Consider the following 15939-nt stretch of genomic DNA (forward strand, 5'->3'; position numbering starts at 1 on the left):
TGTCAGTGTGCGTCTGTGTGAATCATAACAAAAACAGCAAAAACAACAACAAGAAAACAGAAGAAACAACAAAAACAGCGGCGACAGGCGACGCGCAATGAAATTGAAATTGTAGCCAAATCCAACGAAAAAAAAAAGAAAGAAGAAGCAACAAATGCTGGACAAGAGACGGGACAATGGAATAAATGAATGAACCAAATACATACATAAGTACATGTTTATGCATGTGTGTGTGTGTGTGTGTGCATAGCATAAAATTGGATAAATCGCAGCTTCTATCGAGAGCAGAATTTTGAGCATAAATTATGCGTGCCACCCGAAGTCTTGTTTTGATTTGTATATTCTTATATTCATGCTTAAATTAAGCGTAAGCGTACTTTATTTAAGGCAAAAAGTTATGAATAGTTCTTTTGGCAGTTGCGTCTTTTAGCTCCGACAAAGTTCAAATGAACTACTAAACTTGTTCAGCTGTTCATGAACGAAAAAGTTCTAAGTTCACTTTTGACTTGTTGAGGACAGGCAAGACGTTGCCAATTATTGCCACACTTTTGTATCATAATATGTAATACATATATTGAATAATCAAAATAATTACAGTTTTTTTTAGGTACATACTGAAAACATGAAAACGAAACGTTTAAGCTCAACTGAATAACTGAAATAAATGAATAGTTCATGATCGACTCCATAATTGAACGACTGAACTAAATGATCGATTCAGTTCACGACCCGAAAATGAACGAGTTCTCAGTCAGGTTTCATCACAGGAAGGCAACTATCGATAGCATTTATCGTTGTTTCAGTTATGTTTAGTTATCGATATTATTCAAATTATTATTATTCACACGAAAATATATGTACTATGTACTTGTGTGAAGTGCTGATGATTTTGGTCTGTCTGTCAATTTTTTACACGATTCTTAAAATACAAATACAAATCATAAATAAGCGCCATTCAAACGTGATTGTATAACAATTTCAAAGTAATAAACATAATCAACATAATTGATATGGAATTTGTTCATGCTAAAATGATCAAGTCATTATGTACACACACACACACACACACACACATATGTATGTGTATGTGTGTGTGTGGAGGAAACACAATTGTACTTTATATATCATTTTTTTTTCTGCTGTCAGCCAGTTGACGCCCATTGTGCGACGCTTCGCTGCCTTCTCAGGGCCAACGCCATCAAAATGGGCAACAATTGAGCTAAACAATTGGGCTACTACACACACACACACACACACACATAGACACACATAGGCACACATACGCGTACATTCCGAAAAAGAAACGACGCACAATCGAACAACAACAACAACAAACGAGAGAAAATGCTGGCCAAGTGTAAAAAAATGAGTAGCTAAGGTACATAAATGCCAAAGAACAGGAAGGCTTAAGAAAAATGTGTAGGGATGAGCGTGGGGCCAGCGAGAGGAGAGGAGGGGAATGTGTGTAAAGTACATCGATAATCAAACAAACGCACACACACACACATACAAAAACTGTGAATTGAAAGCCTGAGAGCATGGAATAACTCATTGGACGACGGAGGTGGGGGTGCGGAGTGCGGGGGTAACGGTAACGTATCGAAATCGTGTTCTCTTATCTTATCATTGCTTTGTCTTTCTACTTCGCAGAAACGCAGCCGCGATCAGTGCGCACGATCGAAGGGCAGCGAGGGGAGGGTATTAAATGGAGACACGACAAAGTAGACGATCCTGACCGTGAGACGCATACAAAAAAAAAAAACAGAAGGGCAAAAAATAGGAAACAATTACAACGTGGTGGGGGAGGGAGGGGGAGGGGGGGTATCGATTGATCAAGGGTTCAGAATATTAACAGTAACAGGAAGTGAGAGACCAACGAGCCGTGACGTACGTGTTTAACTGCACTAGAAACAGGGGGTTAAAGAATGAGAGAGTAAGGGAGAGCGAGCGAGAGAGAGGCAGAGAGCGAGAGAGAAGAAAGCTACTGCCTTTATGCAACAAAATGTTTCAGTTAGCGTTCGGGATATCTTGTAAGAAATAAACAAACAAAATTTGTTAACATGTTTTATGTTGATCGGGAAAATGTTTCAAAGTAATAACTAACTGTTCGACCTATTCGTAATAGTTGATCAAGAATATATATACTCTACGTTTCTGCTTACTAAAACTGTTACAAACTCTATTAAAGAATTAATATACCCAAAAACAACAATATTTCATACAAAAACTGTAAATTTGACGGATCGTATGACCGTAAGGTACCGTATATGGGATTTACGAAAGAGAATTTATACACTGGAATATGCGAGCTATTGGAATATGAGTATTGGAATATGTGCACTCTACTTCCCATATGGAAAAGTGGAAGAAAACAACAAACTGCTTCTTCATTGGAAGAACATCGAGTCCTTGCGAAATTCAAATTAGGCAGCTGTTCCACAAAATATATGTATGCATATGCCATGGACAGGCTAAGACAGGGTATACAGCATGTCACCTACCAGAATGATGTCCCGCATCATCGTCCGCTGCCGTTGCATTGCTCTGCTGCTCCGACACTGATGTGGAGGCGCCTGCTGCTTCGGCTGCCTCTGCTGCTGCGACGCCGACGGCAGTCGTTGTTGTGGTCGTGTGTAAGGTGAGATCCTTCAGCATGAAGCGCTCGCAGATGAGCTCCTCGCAGTGGTCGGTCTGGAAGTAGGCGCTCAGCTCGTCCAGGCCCAGCGGGCAGACGTCGTAGCTGACGTAGAAGTGCTTGCCCCAGCTGCCGGTCGTGTCGCTGGCGCAGCTGTTCGACGCCGACAGCGCAGTGCCCGACGGCATGCCGTGCGGCAGCATCACCAGCGACTGATGCGCTGCTGCTGCCGACGCCGCAGCCCCTCCGCCGATCGTTTTCAGCAGCGAATTGCTGCGCGACAATTTCGTCGAGTGCGCGCGGCGAATAAAGCTCAGCGATTTCTTTGGCGGCGATGTGATCGTCGCTGCTGGGGGCGGATGCGGGGGCGTGGCATCCGCAGTTAACTTGGGCGTCGATTTCAGGAGAAACAAATTCTTGGGCGGAAAACTGTGCGTTAGAATGGAGGCAGCCGAGGCGCTGCTCTGCAGTTTGTAACTGGAACCGGAACCGGAACCAGAACCAGCAATGGAACCGGAGCCGCCGGCGCAGTTGTTGCTGACGTCCAAATGGCTGGCGCTGCTGCCGCCAAACAGCTGACGTTGCGGCAGCTGCTGCTTGTTGTTGTTGCTGTAGTAGTGCGCCGTATCGTCCAGCGTGGCCGCCTCGCGCAGTGCAACTGACGGCGATAGGTTCTGCGGCAGCGTTTTCGCCTTAGCACGTAACGTGATCAGCGTTGTTGTTGTTTTTGTTGTTGTTGTTGCTGCTACTGCCGCTGCTGACGTCGTTGCCAGACCGCGCTCCACACTGGGCAGCGGCACAGCCAAAATGTTTGTACGCGAACGCGACTTCATTAGCTTAATGGGCGTTGAGGTGTTTGTCTGCATGCGGCTTATCTCTGAGTCATCGTCGTCGACGGCAGCGGCGGCGGCGGCGACGGAGGCGTCATCGTCGACGGCAGCTGACGATTGACGCGAGTGTGCGGGTGAGAGCGAGAGCGCCTGCTGTTTGGGCGGCGTTGCCATCACAATGTCGTTATCTTCATTGAAGTGTGTGCGTGGCGCACACCTGGCGCCATCTGGCGGCATATTAGGAAAAGGCTCAACGACAATGCCGCTGCTATCGTCAGCGCCGCTGCCGCTACCGCTGCCATTGAGGCTGATCACATTGAGCACAATGCCATAGCGTTTGAGCTTTGACGCTGGCGTTGACGTCGATGTCGATGTTGACGTTGACGTTGATGTCGCCGTAGCCGCTGTCGCAACCTTAAGCAATTGCTGGCGCTGGCGTTGCTGCTGCAGCTGATCCTCATCATCAGAGTCCGAGTACTGCGCAGCAACGTCGCTGCCGCTAATGCTCCAATTGAAGCCGCAAGGCGGCGACATTTTGCTCCCGCTGCTGCTGCTGCCGTTAGATTTGCGCTCAACTTTTTTAACTGTATTGCCCTTTTTCCAGCTGTTGCTGCTCAAACTGGAGCTGCTGCCGCCGTGCGGCGCTAAATGGCGTTGCTGCTGCGGCTGCTGCACAACGTTGTCGTCGTCCTCGATGACCAACGGCACGTAGAAGGTGGAGCGGCGACGCTGTGTCTTCTCCTCCTGCGTTGGCGTCGCTGCGGCACCACTGTCGCTGCTCTCGGCGCTGTTTCTAGTCGTTGTTGTTGTGCTGCTGGCGTCGCTATGCGCCTGCAACATTTTGCGCGTTTCTTTTAATTGTTATTCCTGCTGCTGTTGCGCTCAGGCGCCGCGCACAACATCGCTCTCTCTCTCAAACACACACACAGGCACGCACGCGCGCGCACGACTGGACGAAGAGAGCGCAGTGTGCAGGTATTTCTATGTGTGTGTGAGTCTGTGTGAGAGACTCTTTTTCTGTTTCTGTATGCTTGTCCGTTTGTTGTGGCTTCTTTGCCTGCTGCTGCTGCTCTGCTGCTGCAATTTGCTGACAAGCAATTTTTTCTTTTTTGTTGTTGCTGTATTTCTTTATGCTTTTTTGCTCGGTTTCGTTTGTTGTTGTCGTTGTTGTTGTTGTTGCTGATGCTTGTGTCGCTTGGCTTATAAAAATTATGCGCTCAAGTGCATTTCCGCGTTTGCGACCGAACGTTTTATATTATTTTTTCTGCTTTTCTGTTTTTTCACGCGTCGTTGTCGCCATTTGTTGTTGTTGTTGTTTGCCGTTGTTTTATCGCGGCTTCGCATCACATTCGCTGCGTTTTGTTGCATGCAACACAGCATTTAATGACTTGTTGTACGAAATGCACACGCACTTTTGATTTGTTTTAAATATCAACAAATATTTCATATATATCAAAACAAACAGTTCAAAACAATCACAATTAAAATAACATTAAAAAAAAACACCATTTACGCACGCACAAAGTGAAAGAGAGAAACGGTGCTAAAGTAACGCGACACTCGGAAGATGAGGATACATTGTATATGGAAAACTAAACCACAAACGCAACAAAAACAAAAATAAAGACAAGACAGAAAAACGCATTGGAAGGCGTCTGCGTTGTTTTCGTCTTCCCGCTTCGCTACCACTCGCTGACGCGCCTTTCTCACAACTGACGCTGCCGCCGCCGACGCAGCCGTTGCTACAGCGGCGGCGACATGGTCACGATAAAAATGCGAGAGAGCGATTGGCGAGAGAGTGAGAGAACGATCGACGCTGTTTGCTTCAAAACAGGGCTGGAAGGTAACACAACCAATTGGGAGTTGTTTATGTTTATATTTGTTTAAAGTGAATTTTTATTTATTATCTCATAAAACGGGGCATATAATTATGGCAAATATTGCAAATTATACGATCGGCGATTTGCACTCAATAATTTGAACAATTTAAGTTTGAATTTTAGTTGAAAATTTACATTTAAAGGTCGCAGCCCTGTTCTATTCAAGAGAGCACGCCACAGTGTAGCCAAGCGACGCTGCCAAATAGAAACAGTGCTACCCATGCGCGTTGACAAAGCCACCGAATCGACAATACAAGTCGGCAGCGTGAGCGAGATGGCGCGACAAAGTGCAAGGAGCGTGAGAGAGCGAGTCAAGACTCAGTCATGCGAACACACAAATGCACTGCAATTGAGAATATGCCCAAACATACCAACACATAAACACTTTAATGCATGAATATATAAATAAATATGTATATAGTAAGCGCATGTACATAACATAAATTGGTCAACAAAGCTGTCAAAGCACATCTTTATTAATAATAAAAAGTCTCGCTTCAAAAGTGTTATCAACAGACTGTGAAGGAGTTTGATTATAATGTTTACACATACACCTATATAACGTACATATATTTAAAATATATTTATATGCATATATGTATGTACATTTGTCTCACATTTATAAGCAAAACTGTCACAGCTAATTGATTTTCTCAAGTCTTTTGTGATAATTGTTAATAACACACACAAGAAGTGAGACGAACTTCGCCCCCCGCGGACTTTTTTCTATTGTATTAACAAGTTTCGATCGTATCGTTAGATTTTGCATGCATGTTTGTACGTGTCCGTGACAAGTCGCATACAAAACAGGCAAAGACATGCACAAACATGTTTTTTTTCTTTTTTGCCGATGCGCATGTACCAAATCGTATCTGCATACCTGCATGCCGTACCAAAGCACAAATTGTATGTATTTATCAAGGGTAAACAATATGCCCGATTGTCTTAGGCGCAGCGCAGTGTATTGTAAGAAATTGAATTGAAAGCAAAACAACGGCAACAGCAGCAACCGGAGAGAGTACAAGTGGAGGAAGAATGTAAGTGGAGAAGTAGATGCCGAAACAAGACGCAGGCATAAGCCAAGCGCGGCATAAGGGCGTGAGTGGCAATGTGACTCGTAATTGATCTAATTGAGCGCAGGTACACACACACACACACGCACACTTGAATATTTTTTATGTGCTTGTGTGTGTGTGTGTGTGGGACACAAGGCGATACTTGGGCAAACAGGCAGCGCATAATAAGCAAATTAGAGGCGTACATTTCCAGCCCCTCTCCATCCCTCTCACACACGGGCACACACACACACAGGCACTCACTCACTATCTCGCTCAGCAGCAGTTGGCTGCTTAACGGAAGTGCGTGACTTTTCTGTTTTACGTGTTTTTGCCCTTCTCTTCTCTTTCATCCTCAGCACCTTTTGCGGAACTGTGCGACTTATTTATGAAGCTTGAAACAAGCCATTTCCAGTTTTGTTTCCATTTGCATTTCCATTTGCGTATGTCAGCGGCACACTGAACTGTTAATGCGGGCCTAACTAATATTACGGTTTCTACACCCTCTCTCCCCCGCCAAACCACCTACAATAACGACCTCACGCGTAGCCTCAGCGTATGCTATGCTAATGTGTTACACAAGCGCTGCAAAGTATGCAACAGCAATTGCGGCTTCAACTTTTGAGCTGGCAATGCGTCGCGCTTAGAGATGGGCGCGTGTCAACATTTTTAATCGATATCCAAGCACGATCGCAACTTCGTGCTAAAACGGGTTCAAAATGTGTTCGCATTTTGCTGTCAATCGGTGAAACTGCAAAGTAATCGAAAGTAGCCACACTCGATAGTTTCGATAATTCGATAAATATAACTATTCAAGTTCTTTAGAGCTTTGTGTGACACATATATATCAAGCATTATTATACAAAACTATCGCTAAAAGAAATCGAAAAATAGAAATATTTATGCAAATTATTTTTGGTATTTTCTAAATACTAAGAAAACTAGTCTTAAATACGTTTAACCAGATTTCGGAAGGCAAAGAAAACCTAATACTTTGTTATCTCTAGTATTCTTGCAATTCATAATGCTTTCCATAGAACATAATCCAGCTGTAATCCCAAGTTGAATACACATTTCCGTCTAACATATTTCGCTCTATTAACTCGTGCTTTAAAATAGATTATTATGATCTAAGGGAACTAGGCAATAGTTGGATATACGGTCTAGTATTTACTGTACACATAGCTTTTTGATAAATCGATAGATTCTAGTTCCGAGCTGTCTATGATTTAGGCTGATTGACTAAATCAGCGTATAGCTCTATGAGTCCCCCTTTAACAAGCATTTCCCAACAAAGAAATTGTTTACCTTCGTTCAATGACGTATCGTTTAGCGCCGTATCAAAGTGTATTCGAGGCAGTGTCTTCGATTTGTACTCACCTGCAAAGAAAAGGTGGAGAGAGAGGGAGAGAGAGAGAGAGAATGAAGGTTAGGCAATTGTGTATAGAGTATTATCAATAGTGCGTGTCTAGATAATGGGCATTATTTAATGCCAGTTACAGTTAGTTCTCAAGTGAACCGAAACGCAAAACCAAGCGACGTCCAACAATAAAGCGACCCATTTACATGGTTTGACCTTTTGCTCGGCTGCAAATTGCATGGCGATGTCAAGTTGTTATGAATTCATTTCAATTAATGCAAAATATGAATAGCCAACGGCAACAACAGCATTGACAACAACTTTAACAACAACATTGACAGCAACAACAACAAAATGCGCCAATTCAGCGCCGAGCGCAATTTATGTGCATACAGAAATGTGTCGTCAAATGACAAAGACTTCGCTTCGTTCAGATAAAGATACAGATACAGTAACAGATACAGATACAGATACAGATACAGATACAGATACATTTACACAAAAGATACGCGCATTCAGTAGCAGCAGCTGTCAAAGCAGCTACGACCCACCGGGGGCAAGGGGTGCGCCACGTGTGTGAATGCCCATTGAAATGGCCTTCGCTTAGAAAGTCGTCGTCTCCATGACCATTCCACACATCCCCCCCCCCCCCTTTCCCTCCCCCACCCCTCTGGAGTTGCTTCCAATTGAGGGCAGACCCTGCTGACGTAGCGATCAGACGGATAGAAAGCAATTGTACGCGTTGCTCGACCAGCAGATACTCTGTTTACAAAGTAAACATAACCTAAAATCAATTAATACTCACATCCTGTTTAGAATTTACGGGTATGGAAAAGCTTGAAACTGTTTTAGCTAACTATTAACAAGCATTAGAAAGCTGGAAACACTTTCAGCTAAGTATTTTCAGGCATTGGAAGGCTTAAACACTTCCAGCGAACTATTAAGCGGCATTGGAAAGCTGGAAACGTTTCCAGCCAAGCATTTACAGGCATTGGAAGGCATGAAAAACATCCAGCTAAGTATTTACAGGCCTAGGCTGGAAAGGCACTGCTCTAACTTGTTGATTTGTTGATAACAAACTAAGTAACTAAGATTAAATATCGAAATTTTTCACAAAAAACCACCTCCGAAAATGATTTTAATCTTTCTGGCGATTCCTTTGGAACATCCCTGCCAAATAATGTCTGATATATGAATTATATACCATTTTCGACTCGTGCGGATCATGACTAAAGATTAAAGAGCTTAGATATTGATGTATCAAGAAGTAGATTTGTACGATATATTGAACGATAAGTTGACAGCATTAAGTCATACTTGCTTTCGGATCAGACATATATAGAATTCTTCTTTATTCCAGACATATAGATTCACAAATTAGACGGTTTGGGTTGATCTCAATTAAAGCAGGGTATCATATGAGATGCCTACCGAACAAATACTCTTTCTATCGACTTGTTTTACAGGGTATACGTAATGTGTAGAAGCACAAGGAAGCGCTGGCTATAAACGACTTGCACATCAAATTAAACCCATGTTGTACTCGCAGATAGTCCGTTTGGAAGTTGAGAATCATTGAATGATTCAACCAATTGTGCATTCCCATTGACTGCACTCGCTTCCACAGAATATTACACACTCTACATGTGTGTGTGTGTGTGTGTGTGTGTGTGTGTGTGATAATGTTTCTTCAGTTGTCTTGAATTGCATTTCAATGGAAACTCAACTCATTCGATTTCATTTCGTTCCGTATCATTTCAGTACCTTTGTCTAATTGTTGTTTAATGTTCGGCTGGTAACCTTTTACGTCTAGCGGTTTGCCTGTACAGGTAACGCATACTAGTGCCATGCGGATTACGTATTATGTTCTTGCCACACAATGTTGCATGGTCAGCGGCAGCAGTTACCGTTAGCTAAGATCGATTAACGCTGCGGCAGACAGCATCAGCATTATGATTTCGCCAGCCAATTCGCCGCCAATTCGCCCCAATTACTACGTGCGACGTTCTTCTTTCCATTCGCTCTCGCATCTTCATTCGCACTTATTCGCCAACTGTAAATCGAGTGCGCTGCCCCCTCCCCACTAATGACATCAAAGCAAATCAGCCAAACCCCCCCCCCCCCCCCCCCCCCCCCCCCTCCACGCGCCTTACCCTCCTGTTTCAGCAGCTGGTGATGTCATTGGCATCATGCGGAGTGCGTATCATCAAATGTGATACATTAACGTATCCAATTTGTCGAGTTGTAGTTCACATTCTCTCGTTCTCATTAGCATGCTGCTTCTTCTTCCCATTTTTTATGGTCTATTTTGTCCCAGAGTGGGAATATTTTTCGATATATTTCGATAAGAAAGTCCGAGCGCATTACTATATCTGTGCAAATAACTGTGAAAGTCTATAAGGGATTACGTTTTTTTCGCTTTACAGTTAATCGCATATCCATCAGAGTTATAGCCTATAATCTCCAAGTGGAAACAATTGAGGCTGCTTTTCCTTTCAAAATCTTTAGATTTTCTTGTTTGAATATTAACTATTCGAATATTCGGAATTGTTTTTAGCATTAAATGGTATTTTGGGTGTTTTTCGAAATATTCACCCACAATTGTGAAAAATTGATGGAATCAAGCTTATACACATTTTAAAAGAGCTTTATGAAAACTCAATTGAAATGTGTTTCACGCATTTGAAAATAATTCACTCTCTTAGGTGAAAAATGTATCTTTTCTTTAAAAAACACTATTTAAATCTTATGAGTAGCTCGGAAAATGCGTTGAGAAGGCGTACAGAAGGCACTATTCTCGTGAAATTGATTTTGCTGTTTCATCGTTTGCGAAAAATCCACGCTAGTGAGTGAAAATGCGCGTTGATTTAATGCAGAGAACTTTGAGTAGGAATATTTATCAGGAAAATACTGGATAGTACATATACATTCGATTGGAACTCCCATAAAGGTATATACATATATACGTATATATACTTTTATATAGTCCATAATCAGCACATATAGGTACATGCATACATATTCTGCATTTCCCTATTGATTCCCATTTCATTTCAATTTCCTTAAAGATATATATATTTCTATATAGTCTACAATCTTTTATGGAGTTCTCCATTCACCCGTTCCCCTTGCAAACAATAACAAGGATTACTTACTCCTGCCGGCTGCTTCGAGCGCCGCTGCTGTTGCTGCTGCAGGCAGAGCGCCGCTGCCGCTGCACAGTTGCAGCTGATCCTGTTGTTGCTGTTGCTGCTGCTGCTGCTGCAGCAATTGTAGCTGCTGCAGCTCGCAGTGCACCTCGTGTATGGGCGGCGTTGGCGCTTCGTCGCGTTCGCCGCGCAAACAGGAGGCGAGGCCACGCCCACGCGGCATAGTGCTGCGCCGCAGCGGCTGATCCATGGCAACAGCACGGCACTGCGCCGGCGTCGACTGCAGCTGAGACTGCGCTGTCGGCGTGCGCGGCATTGAGTGCATCTTGCGCTGCGCTTCCAGCTGTAGCTGTTGTTCTTGCTGCTGCTGCTGCTGCTGTTGCAGTCGCTGCTTGCTGCGCTGCTGCTGTTGCTGCTGCGGCGCCGACGTCGACGTCTGCAGCTGCGCGTCGTCGTTGACAGTGCGCAGTGCACCGCAGTTCATGCTCGACTTGTAATTTTATTATTGTTGTTGTTTATTTTGTTATATTTGGTTTTTTGTTTTTTTTTTTTTCAGAATGTGTTTTGTTCTTTTCAGATATTTTGCTTGGTATTTGGTATTTTTTTGGTATGTGAATTTTTTGTTTTAGTTGCCTTTTGTTTGCGTATTTGGTTTGTGTTGCGTTTTGTTAGTCTCTTTGCCTTAGCCCTGGCATGATTTTCACCCACTTGCTCTGTAAATCATAGCGAAACACTCGTTGCATTAGTCGTTGTGGGCGAGTAGCAAGTGACGAGTCAATGCTACAGAACGACTTATTATAACGAATATAGTTCTTAAGGGGTAAGTTTGGGAGTAGCGAGTAGAGAGTAACTAACAACGAGTAGCGAGTAACGAGTAGCGACCAACGAATAGAAGTAACGATTAGCGACCAACGAAAAGCGAGTAACGAGTAACGACCAACGAGTATCGAGCAAATAGTGTAACGCGAACAATTACAGTAATCACAATTGTTGTTTTTGCTAATAAGAGCGAGTAACGAAACAAAGGCGCGACCAATCGAACCGCCGAGTGGCTAACTGACTGGCTGACTAACTAACTTGGCAAACTGCTGTCGCCCCGACACGCCGGCAGCGGCGCCAACGTCGGCGGTTACGCTTGCCTGCGTCGACAATTAAGATTTATGGTCATGGCGTGCTGGTTGCCCTAAGGTTTTGACCCTGACTGTCCCCGACCCAGTACCGGGCCCTACCAACCCCTTGTGCCCACAGCCCACCTTATGCCATATGCCCTCAGTCAAGACACGCTGCCTTTTTCTGTGTGCCTTGCAAATTGTTAACTAATTTTAGTTTTTGTTTGCCTTTTTAGAGCTTCTATTATTATTGTTTCTTTTCATAATTTTTTTTTCGCGCTTGCACACGCGCGACTGCACAGCGTCTGCGTCTCGGCGTAGGCGACGGACTTCTACAAACAAAATGTTATCGTCATCGTCGTCAGCCCAAAAATTTTCCTTTTAACTTGTACAATTTTACGCTCGTTGGCTGCTGCCGTGAACGAGCCGACTTGGAACGGAATGGTAATGAAATGAAATGTTCCATGCCATGCGTGAACGCCGCGGCGCAAGCTGAATTAGCAGGTTATCGATAATTTTCATTTGCTTCTCAAGTGTATTTAACTAAAAACAATCTTTGTGTGAGTGAGAATTGGTAGAGTTTAAAGCCGGACTTTGCTTAACTATGGAAGATCTTATAGACTTTGATAAGAATCGTTTCGATAAGTTATCGATCATTTTGAAAAATTCTTATGATTCTTAATAATCGAGAGCGAGTGCTTATCGATAAATATATTCAAAGTCATTTCATCGATACATAAACTTGCCAGCTTCTAATATCCCAACTGTTGCCTGTTATCGATGAATAAGATATGCACATGAGTCAATCGAGATTGAAATCGATAAATGTAATCGAATGCCTAGTGACACAAATGTGCGATAGGTCGATAGTTTGGTTATCGATAAAGTAAAGTTTTGTTTAAGAAATCATCGAAAGTAGATTTACGTCAACAGCTCAAGAGCTCAAGGCTTGTGTTTATCGATAACAAGGCTGTTAATAATTGTAATCGACAATATCGATAACAATACTGCGCATTATTGTTAACGATAATTATGATATGGATGCCTCATTTAAACTGTAATTTAATTCGAATGCTTTCACGCATAAAATTATGCGCAGAAATTTAAATTCTAGGCCGACTTTTCTTCAACGCTTTTCCATTAGTTTTACTCAGCTCTGCGGGCTGAGCCATTGTTGTTGTTGTGTGTGTGTGTGTGTGTGTGTGTGTGCGAGTGTGTTGTGGTTAAATGAATTTTCCTTTTTGGTCGCGTTACGTTGCCGAGTTGCGTGCGTTTTGCCATGAACACTTTTCCATAATCATTTTACTCCGCGCCTTCCATCTTCTAGCCGAGCTGCGTGAGCCCAAAAAGAAAACAGCTAGCATGAGGTCGCTCTATATAGATGTCTAGGCACACACACACACACACGTATTAAAATATATATGTATATGTGTGCATAGTTATGGTTATAGTTATGGCGATAAACATAAATTTCGCCGTCTCGGCCGTCTTACTTTCTCCGCAGAGACAAGAGACAAGAGACGTAGCCGCAGCTGTTCTCAGCGCTGCTGTCGCATGGGCGCAGCGAAGCGTGACGTCGGCGTCGACGTTGTCGTCGCACCTGTAAGCGCTGCACACACACACACACACATGGACACAGGACTTTCGGATGTATGTGCGGAACGGAAGTGCGAGCCAATGGCCAGAAATGGTCAGAATTTGATATACGTGCGCATATGGTCATGGGATCGAACAAACATATGACTGCGGACTGGAGTGTGTGTGTCGTGTGTGTGTGTGTGTGTGTGTGTGTGTGTGTATCTGTGTCTGGTGTGTGTGAAAAGAAGCAAGAACAAAGCGCCGCAGCGGATGCGCCAAATAAAGCAACCAAGCGATGCGACGATACGGCAATCATTGCATTCAGCTGCAGCCAACTTAATGCTGATTAATGCAACAATATGGCAACACACGGCAGACAGGCCGCAACAACAACAACAAAAAAAACCAGCAGAAGATTGCCTGCAGCAAGCCGAAGCACAACTACCCTAACAAGACGGACGTTGGATATGTCGCTATAAAAGGAGATAATCTAGCCAGGATCGAAGGCGAAGATATGTCGCTATAAAAGGATATGTCGTTTCTTTCCCTAATGGATATATATAATACATTATAGCATACCGAATGTTAGCAGCAGAGTAAGGCTTATCGTATATGAGCTTCATTAAAATTCCTGGCAAAAACTAATCTTCAAGCGATGCTACCTATACTAACTAAAGGATATAGTTATTAGTTGTGATATAGTTAAAGCTATACGATGTAGTAAGACTCCAAAACTCGTACAATAGATCGAAAAACAAGTTATGCAGACAAGCAATTTATTTCAGATCGAGAACTATATGCAGCTTAATGCTATAGTACATCGAAAGCCAGACGAACGGGGACAAAGTTTAGCTGCAAACAGATCTGGCTATATAGATCTGCTAAATGGGGTATATATAATAATATAATATATACTAAACAGTGCACACTAAGTGACAAAACTGTAATACCCTCTCCCTAGCAAGGGTATAAAATGTGGGGTACAGGGAGTTCGCATGGTTTTTTTTTTGTTTTTTGCGAGCGTGGGCCGCGCTGCAATGAATAATTTGGCAGCGCTGCATTTTTGCACGTCGCTGCGAAGCGTCGACGCTGACGTCAACGTCAACGTCAACGTCAACGTCGCCGGGAAATGGCAGCAGCAACCTTTGGTTGGAGGCCCTCATAAATAACGCCACAAGGGCAGCTCGTAAAGTTTTCGCAAATTGCATTTCTAAAGTTTCCATTAAAACTAGCTGCACTTAACAAAGACCTTGGCCAGATCAAATATATATATATATAGATATAGATATAAGAATGTATATAGATATATACAGATCAAAAAGGAACAACAACAACAATTTGGGTAAGAGTAGATTTTATGCTTAAGAACAGATCCTAAAGAACGACAAAGCTCAGAAAAATCCCAACCCAAACATGAACTTGATTTTCCACATCTTTTAAGCTCAAAGCTTGAACTTTGTTTCATCAAATTTCTTTCAAATGTCAATTCTATAGTTAACTTTAAATTTTTTAAGTTGAAATCAACCAAAAAAAAAAAAAAATTACTTTCATGGATTCCACAAACCGATTTCATGAGCTTTTTGAAAATTTCTCATTTAGAAAACAGAAAGAAAAAAACAGATTTTCGGATTTCAGTTTTGGCTATGATAAATACTTCTCGAAGAGTTCTTTATTAACACATATTTATCATAATAATTTACTCAAAATTATTAACTGAACTTATGAGTTAGTTAAACAACAAAAAAGTGAGTGGATAATAATTTGTTTGAGGTCGTTTTTTATAACCTTGCAGAGAGTATTATAAGCTTGTCGTGAAATGTGTGTAGACGGAGATGTCTCCGATCCCATAGAGTATATATATATTCTAGATCAGCATGAACAGACGAGTTGATGTCTATATATGTCAAAACCGGCCAGATTGACCAACTCATATGGCTACCACAAAGACGATCGAACGAGAAGCAGGTTCTTGTATGGAAAAGTCTTTTGTCTATCAAGTTATATGGACCAAAAGTTTCAGCTCGTATATATGCATCGTATCTTATCAAAATCGGAACACTATATCGTATAGCAGCGATAGAAAAGAATTCGATAGTAGTTTAGTTATTTCGTTTTCCAAGATATTTAATAGAACTCGACATTTACGAGCTTCACAACACTCGCATATCTGCAAAGCCTGCAAGGGTATCAAATATTCGACGTGCCGAAGATATCCTGACTAGTTTTTAATACCTTTTTTAAATTACAAAAGTAAAGATATTAAAAAGTCTAATTGCTAGTTGAAAGCACTTAACAATAGCTAAAGCCCATTCACAATCGCAAGTGCCTCATTAGAGTAAATAA

The 15939-nt window shown here is 42.6% G+C and overlaps 2 protein-coding genes across 8 annotated transcripts in view; one reads left to right on the forward strand and one right to left on the reverse strand.

Annotated features, from left to right (window-relative positions):
- LOC115766836 (probable Ras GTPase-activating protein) overlaps positions 1–15939 on the reverse strand; it is an 81913-nt gene that overhangs the window by 11850 nt on the left and 54124 nt on the right. For 2 of the 6 annotated variants that reach the window (XM_030710875.1, XM_030710873.1), the window contains exon 1: positions 2502–4314. The exons of the other annotated variants lie outside the window; for them this stretch is intronic. In XM_030710875.1, the coding sequence (XP_030566735.1) occupies positions 2502–4305 (1804 nt within the window). In that variant the 5' untranslated portion in view covers positions 4306–4314. Of the gene's footprint in view, positions 1–2501; positions 4315–15939 lie in introns of those variants that run through there. 6 annotated transcript variants of the gene reach the window in all.
- On the forward strand, positions 4764–5779 carry LOC115766837. Of its 2 annotated transcripts, none has more exons than XR_004018336.1 (2): positions 4764–5308; positions 5457–5779. XR_004018336.1 is itself a non-coding variant. In XM_030710880.1 (2 exons), the coding sequence occupies exons 1-2, from the start codon at positions 5224–5226 to the stop codon at positions 5740–5742; spliced, it is 339 nt and encodes a 112-aa protein (XP_030566740.1). In that variant the 5' UTR covers positions 4765–5223; the 3' UTR covers positions 5743–5779. The 2 variants fall into 2 exon arrangements, 1 of the variants encoding a protein (XP_030566740.1); XM_030710880.1 differs by having other exon boundaries at positions 4765–5308; positions 5489–5779.

The sequence above is a fragment of the Drosophila novamexicana genome, unplaced genomic scaffold (genome assembly GCF_003285875.2).
Source record: "Drosophila novamexicana strain 15010-1031.04,08,12 unplaced genomic scaffold, DnovRS2.1 tig00001270-arrow-arrow-pilon, whole genome shotgun sequence".
Classification (NCBI taxonomy): domain Eukaryota; kingdom Metazoa; phylum Arthropoda; class Insecta; order Diptera; family Drosophilidae; genus Drosophila; species Drosophila novamexicana.

Bases quoted from the DNA above. Each gene is read 5' to 3' on its own strand.
- LOC115766837 (XM_030710880.1), top strand. From the start codon at position 5,224: ATGGTCACGATAAAAATGCGAGAGAGCGATTGGCGAGAGAGTGAGAGA. The intron at 5,309-5,488 runs GTAACACAACCA...TTACATTTAAAG, and splicing joins CTTCAAAACAGGGCTGGAAG to GTCGCAGCCCTGTTCTATTC.